Here is an 8,908-nt window from a genome sequence, read left to right as displayed (position 1 = left end):
GAGAGAGAGAGAGGATATTATGAGGGGGAGCTTGTGAGGGGATTCATAAGGGTTTCTTCAAGGATCGCTCTGCTTCTTCTTCGTCTAGAGTTTCTCGTCCGTGGAAGGGTCGGTAGAGGTAAGGAGTCAGCATCTGATTGTGGTTCTCTGTCAGCTTCAGGTGGAAGCAAAAGGAGATAGGTTCTATGCCTTGCGGGGGTGGCAAAAAGAGGTTCGTTGTAAAGGCTTCTCCGCCTAGCTGTGGGGGCTAAAGGAGAGTCACGATTGTAGTGCAATACTCAGAGGGCACCTCCGGGGATTGGACGTAGGTTGAGTTGACCAAACAACTACAAATTTTTGTGTTCTTATTTCTTGCTTCCGCACTTTAAATTTCCGCGTTTATTTTTTTTTTGTGGTGTGATTTTGGTTTATGTGATTTTTACTTCTTTGTGAAAAGAATTTTTAAAATACCAATTCACCCCCCTTTTGGTTAGCTTGGGCCAGTTCTATAGGGCTTGACATCCCTAACGAACTTTCACCCATCAAATTTATTAACAGAATTTGATATACATTGAATATCAGAATCAGATATCATACCCAAATCACCTTCATAATTGATCTCCATTTGTCAGAAGCTCCTCTCTTCATCTCAACTTCAGCTCCATTTTCTTTATCCATGTACTGATCATCTTCCAAAATGAATTCACCTTCCTCTAACTGTTCTCTATCATCAATCAAAATAGCTTGCTTTCGGTGAGAAGAAACCTTATGGATATCAGAATATATATCAGATCGTTCCTCCTGGACAACCGAGACCGGTTTAGCAATCTTCTTAACAAATCTCAAATTACTAGACTTCACAACATTTATTCTCTGAAGTTTCAAAAGGCCTTCTCCCTTTCTTGTGGTTGACAAAAATGCACGGCCCATAAGACTGTTCTTTAATCACCTCATGGATAATTCCCCTTCTAGCTTCCTCATTACTATTATGAACAACAACCTTTACCTCCTTGGGAATGGGCTCACTTTGTGCACAATCACTCTTCAAGTGCCCAATCATTCCCCACTCAAAACAAAAGTTAGCCACCTTCTCATTCCACATTTTGAAAGAACCTTCCAGAAATGCTGTCCACCCATACTCCCAACAAAAGAGGTTAATCAAGCTTGACCCGAACATATATTCTAGCAAATTCCCTCCTCCCCCATTAAAACATATTCCCATCCATCATTAATGATCTACCAATTCTTGAAGCAATTCTTGCTATATTTACTTCATCCCAACATTGCAATGGAAAATGTGGCATTCTAATCCAAATTGGAGAGGTTAGTCCCTTCATGGATAAAGAAAAAAATTCTGCAGACCATCCCTCCATCCCTATTATATGTCCATTAATAAACCATGGACCTCTTGAAAGAACTGCTTCCACCATCTCTTCTGATTTAAATGAGCATAAGAACCATCCCCTACCCAAAGTGGTGAAGTGAAATTGCCCCAAATGACTCCATTGCCTTCTTATTTCCCAAGCTACCAAATGAGACGCCAATTCTTTTCCAAACACATTAATCACCATTGAATTCAATAGTTTCTTTGAATTCGAAATCTCCAAATCTTCAATCATCCTCATGGCCATACCATCTTCTGGAAAAATCATTTCATCTTCTTTGAAATCAAGTTTGATATACAGCTTGTTACTCCAAGGATTAATATTACCCATACTAACAGTAGTGTTTGGCATTTCATCCTTCACCTTAGCCACACTCGGTCCATTACTATCATTCACCAACGAATGAATATTATTATTAACCAAATTTAGTGAATTCACATTTATCACACTATGTCCAGGGATTGCATTTGAATTCACAAATCTGTTAGCAAAAATTTTCATTCCTGATGATGATGCAGTAGGATCCATCGAGAAAGAGGAAGAAAATTGAAAAAATTTTCAATTTTAGGAGTAACAATGACCGCACGTTCTTCAATTCCTTTACCTTTTCCTTCCACATGCTTGATCTTTTTGGGCACTACTTCTGATACCTCTTTAATCACCAAGGGGCCTTGCAGTTTAAACAAATGCTCCTTAGAATAATGTTTGGATTTCAACAGCAGTGATTCTTTACCTTTGATTTCTAACTTCGCATTTCTAATGAAGGATGGAGACCTAGTCGCAGGGGCCTATGCTTTCCGGCGACTCTCCACTGCCATCAGCCACACCTATTCTTGATAACCAGGAACAAATTTCGGGAATGAAAATTTGAATTTTATGGAGTTTCTCTCTCTAACATATTTTCTGAAGTTTCTCTCTCTAAGTCTTTATTGAAAATTTAGCATTGATAGAAGAGATGTTAATTTTCTTATTAGAAGTGATTGGGAGTTTTTTCACTATCCTACTAAGGGAACCTCGGGTGGGATCCTTGTTCTATGGAATAAGAAGGTTGTATCTTTTGAAGTAACTGGACTTTCTTCTTAAGTAGTTATGGGTGTTCTTAACAGCACTTTATTAGGCACTTGGAATGTGGCAATGGTTTATGGAGGCAAAGATTTGCATGTAAAAAGATGTATGTGGGAAACGCTTGAAAAATGTTTGCCAAATAATACACCTTCTATTATTGGAGATGATTTTAATTGCATTTTATCTAAACATGATAAGAGGGGGGGGGGGGGGTTTCGTTTATCAAAGGGACCTAAGGAGATGCTTTTATGACAAATAATGATTTCCATGATGTTTGTTTTGTTGGGCCAAGATTCTCTTGGTGCAACAACAAAAAAGGTGCAACTAGAATTTGGGAGAGGTTAGACGGATGCTTGTTGAACTCTGTAGCATTGCAAAGGACTCCTATGGCAAAGGTTCAACATTTACCAAGGGTAGAATCAGACCCCAGTCCTATTTCCTTCAATGTGGTTGAGCGTAAAAATAAATGATCTAAAATTATTAGATTTGAAGATACTTGAAGCAATGGAAAAGAACAGACTTTGGTAATCATGTTGAAGTACTATAGAGGAAGCTAACACGAGCATTGAAGTCTTTATACTTATGGAATAAGAATAAGTGTAGAGAGCTAAATTTACCAAAGGAAGATTTGAAGAAGGAAATTTTTGATCTTCAGTTGGAGGAATCTACTGAAGCTGGGCTTACGGTAGAGAAGCTGAAAATTGCTTAGAAGTAAAGTGCATGAGCTCAAGGTCATGTTGGGGAGATTATCTACTTGGTGAAACCAAAGAGCTAAAGCTAGATGGCATAAGGAAGGTGACATTAATTCCAATGTTTTCCATAAATTTGCTTCTGCAAAGAAAAATGGTAATCTTATAAGACAAATCAAAGATGAAAATAATAATCTTTTGGAGGACTTTGAACACATTGAAGCAGTTTTTCATGAATTTTTTGTGAAAAAATGGAAGGCTAGAGAGTGCAAGCTAACGGGTTGGCCATCTATTCCTAAAAACCAGAGAATTTCTCAAGCAGATGCTGATCTTATGAGTGCAGAATTTACTAAAGAGGAGCTAATCAATGTTGTTTTTCAATAAGGTAACAATAAATCTCCCAGCCTTTATGGTATTATTACATCTATTTTTTTTAAATTCTATTGGAAGATTGTGTAAGGTGAAACATGGAAAGCAATAGATAGCTTTTTCAAAACTAGTTTTATGCATGCTGAATGGAAAGATACATTTATTGTATTTGTTCCCAAGATGGGTAATCCTATTGTTCCAGCTAATTATAGGCCTATAAGTTTGTGTCAAACTACTTATAAGTTGAATTGTTCTTCTTTTTTACTCCTAAACCTTCCTCTAATGGATAGACTAGAGAGAGAAAGTTCCTAGAAAGAGAATGTCTGGGCGATTTTTGAATTCTGCTTCGCGGGTTATCCGCTGATCGTTGAAGGCGATGGAGGATCATCATTCTGTGGCAACTGGTGCTCCAGTCATCCTCCGTCCACCTCCTCCTCCATCTTCTCGTAAGGTTTTACGTCAAACTGGTTCATCTCCTCCGGCTTTTGGAGACTCTAGTTTTGATAATGATAGAAATTTTTGGTTAACTAAGGAATGACCTCTTGTGATCAAAGAAGGAGGTTTATTGATTAAAAAAAAGTTTCATGATTGTGTTGGTAAGGGAAAGGAAATCTTGATGGATGAAAATTGTAATTCGCAGTCTTTGGTTAACAAATTTTCTGACAAGATCATTAATATGAGAAATTCACTCAAACTTGATAACTGCACGCCTACTTCTTGTAATTTTGTGTCAACTGTTAAGGAAACAGATGGCCATGGAGTACTGTAGAAAATCCAGATTACTGAAGATCTGGATATAACTAAAACAAATGATAATGTTCATAATAGCTTTGAAGCTAATCTTCCTAATTCAGATCTCCTCAAGGTTCGTGATTGTGAAGGGGGAGAGCTTGGGAACTGTAGTAATCATAAGGAAACTAATGATCGGCCCAAAAACCTTACTAGTTATTCTTATTCGAACGTATGGAAGAAGAAGGCTAATATTAAAGTTTCAGATTTAAATTTTGGAGAAAATTTCATGAAGGAAGATGGTGTGGTTAAGCTCCATGTTGAGAAGGAAATAGAAAATTCCAACATGCTTCAAAAGGCTCTGGTTATTAAGGTCTTTGGTAATAATGTTCCATTCAATGTTATTAGCATTGAGTTAAGGAAACAATGGGCAAGAATTGGAAAGTTTCATTTAACCCAACTGGGGTTAGGCTGGGCGCTCTGTGCATTTGAAGAACACGAATCTGTGGAGGAAATCTTTACTTCCAGCCCATGGTATGTCAACGACAACATAGTAGACATGGATAGATGGATAGCCTCTTTCTCTCCTTGTTCTTTCAAAGGGATTATAGCTCCAATATGGATTTGTATGCCTAATCTTCCCCTTCAATGTTGGGATGAAATTAATGTGTGTAGAATTGCTTCCATGGTGGGCACTCCTTATTTGCTAGATGGGAACACGTTTCAATGGAGTCTGAGATAATTTGCTAGAGTTTGTGTAAGAGTCAAACTTGATGAAAAACATCCTTTGGGAGTTTGGGTGGAAGGAGAATTAGGGAAATTCTATCAAAATATAGAATATGAAAGGTTACCAACATTTTGCTTTCAATGTGGCAAATTGGGTCATTTAAAGGAGGACTGTTTGAAGAATTTGATTCCTATCAATAATAAGCTAGGTGGAGAAGGTTTGGTATGTTAAGTTGATAAAGCGTCAGATCCTACTTCTAAATCTCAAGTGTTTGCTCCAAACATTGAAGTTAACAAAGAGATGTATGGGCCGTGGATTCAAGTGGAGCACAAAAAAAAGAAGGCTTTGAGAACAAATTTTAATAAAGGAGAAGTCAGATTCACTGATTCAAATTTGGAGAAAAAAGTTAATGTTGTTATTAATAACAGTATTGAAACAGTTGATGGGGATAAATTGCAGGAGGAAAACACTATTGAGGGCACAATGCATATTCCTTTTGATATAGGTGGGAAGGAAGTAGTGAACTCTGAGGATATCAGGAACGGTGCAGAAATGATCAGCCAGAAAAAGTTTGTGGAAGTGGATGCTGCTGTAATGACTGAAGGAACTCTTACTCTCAATAATAAATTTGAAGTCTTAGGAACATTGGCTGAAGGAGGGGAGATTTTGGATGGGAATGTCACTCCTGGAATTCTTTGTATGGAAGAAGATGCTACCCATAAGAGTTTGCATGAAGTTACTTGTCTTTATAAGGATAGAGCCAGTTTTATTGAAGACAGTTCTTCTACATTGAAGAAGAAAGGTTTGAAACAGTTCAAAGGCCTAGGACCCATTAATTTGAAGACTAGAAACAGAAAATCGGATGGTATTGTTAAGGAAAAGGGGGGCGGGGTGGAATGGGTTGGAACCTTATTTCACCAATGATTGGCCTATGGTGATTGGAGGAGACTTTAATTGTCTTTTATCCAAAGAAGACAAGAAGGGAGGAAGGAGGTTTTTATTTTCTTTGGGTCCTAAAGAGATGAAATCCTACATGACCTCTAATGATCTTCATGAGCTAGGCTTTGTTGGTCCTAGGCTTACTTGGAGTAACAAAAAAAAGGGAGCGGATCAAATTATGGAAAGATTAGACAGGATGTTAGAAAATTCTATTTCTGTGAATTATAATCAGCATTTAGTTGTTAAGCATCTCCCCAGGATTGCTTCAGATCATTGTCCAATGCTTCTTAAAATTTCTGACTACTCTTCTAAAGGTTTGAAATCTTTCAAATTTGAGGATGTTTGGGCTTCTTACCCGGCTTCTTATGCAGTGGTGAAGAACGCTTGGAAAAGGATGGACAGTGGTACAGCAGCTGAAATTCTCAATTACAAACTGAAAAGATCTATTAAAGCCTTATTCTTTTGGAGTAAGGCTAAACTTAAAGATTTGGATTATCTAAAAAACCTGCTCAAAGACAAAATATTAAAGCTTCAAATTAAGGAGGCTGAAGACGGAGGGCTTTTTCAAGAAGAGTATGTTCTATTGAAATTTAAAATTAATGAGCTTAATGCTACTTTAGCTTGTTTAAATACATGGTGGAGGCAAAGATCTAAAGTAAAATGGATAGGGGAAGGTGATCAAAACTCTAAGTTTTTCCACTCTATGGCTAGTGCACGAAAGAATATCAATTTCATCCATTGTATTAAAGATAGCAATGGTATCATAATGGAGGAGCAAAAGCAAATTGAAGATGTGTTAATTCAGTTTTTTAAAGAAAAATGGCGTGACTTGAATTGTTTTCTTGAAGGTTGGCCGGAGGTTCATCAATTTCTAGAGGAGGAAGACAAGAGGTTTTTAAACAACAACTTCATGATAGATGAAATCAAAAAAGCTATTAGTGAAACTTCGAGATTCACTTCTCCTGGTGAGGACGGGATAACTTATTACTTCATTAAAAAACTATTGGTCTATTATTAAATCTAAATTTTGGGAAGCTTTGAAATCCTTTTTTCAAACAGCTATTATGGATGATAATTGGAAAATAACCTTAATAGTTCTTATTCCCAAAACAAGTAACCCAAAATATACTCACAATTATAGGCCTATATGCCTTTGTAACACAGTTTACAAGATTGCTTCAAAGGTTATCCTTAATAGAATGAAAGCTATCATTCCGAATATCATCTCTGTAGAACAGGCAACTTTTGTTAAGGGAAGATCTCCTCAAGACCATGTATTGATTGCTCAAGAACTTTTCCACAAATTTAGGATCTCTAATGCTTCTAAAGGTCTGGTGTCTATTAAATTAGACATTGAGCAGCTTATGATTCTATGGGATGGCCAACTCTTCAAAAGGTTCTTTCTTATTTTGGATTTCCTAAATTTTTCTCAAAATTAATCATGGAATGTGTTAAAAATCCCTCTAATTCTTCAGCTTGGAAGATAATTAAAGATGGAAGCAAATTCTTGCAGAAAATTGTGAGATGGGATATTTCTAATGGTCATTCAATTGATGTATTTGAAGATACATGGATTTTAGATAAGTGTCTTAACAGGTGACCAAATTTTGTCAATTCCTTAGAAGTAGTAAATGGAACTTTAACGGTGGATTTCTTTGTATCTGGTAGTCACTGGAATCTGACAGAACTTCATAAATTTTTTGGTAATGAACTGGTTCGCCTCATCTGTCAAATGAAAATTAAAATAGAGCTTGCTGAATATCAATTTGATCTTATTAACATGGAATCTGGTAGAACTATCACGTTTATGGAAGCTGATATTAATTCCTCTCCTTATTATGATAAGACACTTTGGAATTGGCTTAAAAAATCCAAAATGAATTCTAGAGTGGAGAATTTCCGCTGGAAAATGTTTAATAATGCACTGCCAACCTATTCTTTCCTATCTTATAGAAGACGTCAAACCAGTTCATACTGTCCTAGAGGCTGTAACGAAGAAGAAAATATTTGTCATCTAACTTATAGATATTCAAAACTGGTTGAAGTTTTAAAATTTTGAACACGACGGCTTTCATATCCCGATATTTGATAATAAGGAGGAGTTGTTTGATTGGCTGATTAGACAAAATCCTTTTATGTCTAGCTTATTGTGTAATGCTGTCAACCTTAAATGGAAGGAAAGGAATGAGCTGGTTCATGGGAAAAAAGAAAGGAGTTCAATGTTTATAGCTGCGGAAGCAGACAGCTTTCTATGAGTTTTTAATATTCCTAACTTCATCAATTCGGGATGGTTGGGTACTAATCAGCATTTGTTGTTTGAATATTGTTGGTGCCCTCCTCCACCCGATTGGATAAAGGTTAATGTAGACGCAACTTTATTTCCTTCTTATAAAGGAGGAATAGGAGGTGTAATAAGGGACCATAAAGGAAGACTCACAGCAGCTTATGGAAGACCCGAAAGACATTGGGATACCACTCAATTGGAATTTCTTGCTATTGCTTCGATAAAAGAAATCTTCAAAGATCGGATGCATGAATACAAAGGTATAATCATTGAAAGTGATAAAGACAATATTATCAAATTCATACATAATAATACAAAGAAAGGAGTCAAAGGTATGTATAAATTTTCTTCGATTGATAGTTTTAATTTTGTTATTTTTAATTGTGTGAAAAGAGATTGTAATAAGTTAGCAGACCTTTGTGCTAACTTTGGTGCTTTTTCCAATTTTTTTCGGGAAGACATTTTACTTGATAAGATTCCTCCTTCATTTGTTAATATCTTGAAGGGGGAATCTTTAGCTTGTACTTAGTTGGGGTTTTTTTCCCCTTTCTTTTTCTAAAAAAAAAACTACTTATAAGTTAGTGGAAACTATGATCATGAATAGATTGAAAGGATGCATCACTAGAATTATTTCTGAAGAACAAGTAGCATTTATTCCTGGACGATCAATTTCTGACCACTATTTGTTGGTGGGAAAAATTTATATCACCACGCAGATTTTAATTTCTCCTATTTTGTAATC

General features: G+C 36.3%; 1 protein-coding gene across 1 annotated transcript; it reads left to right on the top strand.

Moving 5' to 3' along the window:
* Window positions 1-5,976: 5,976 nt before the first annotated feature.
* On the top strand, window positions 5,977-8,137 carry LOC114579732. Its single transcript, XM_028695336.1, has 3 exons — window positions 5,977-6,847; window positions 7,047-7,278; window positions 8,026-8,137. The coding sequence occupies exons 1-3, from the start codon at window positions 5,977-5,979 to the stop codon at window positions 8,135-8,137; spliced, it is 1,215 nt and encodes a 404-aa protein (XP_028551169.1).
* Window positions 8,138-8,908: the final 771 nt, after the last annotated feature.

The sequence above is a fragment of the Dendrobium catenatum genome, unplaced genomic scaffold (assembly GCF_001605985.2).
Source record: "Dendrobium catenatum unplaced genomic scaffold, ASM160598v2 fragScaff_scaffold_621, whole genome shotgun sequence".
Taxonomy (NCBI): Eukaryota; Viridiplantae; Streptophyta; class Magnoliopsida; order Asparagales; family Orchidaceae; genus Dendrobium; species Dendrobium catenatum.
This window is presented reverse-complemented; position numbering and strand designations above follow the sequence as displayed.

Bases quoted from the DNA above. Each gene is read 5' to 3' on its own strand.
- LOC114579732 (XM_028695336.1), top strand. From the start codon at position 5,977: ATGACCTCTAATGATCTTCATGAGCTAGGCTTTGTTGGTCCTAGGCTT. The intron at 6,848-7,046 runs GTGAGGACGGGA...TTTGTAACACAG, and splicing joins TTCGAGATTCACTTCTCCTG to TTTACAAGATTGCTTCAAAG. The intron at 7,279-8,025 runs GTTCTTTCTTAT...TTTTATGTCTAG, and splicing joins GATGGCCAACTCTTCAAAAG to CTTATTGTGTAATGCTGTCA.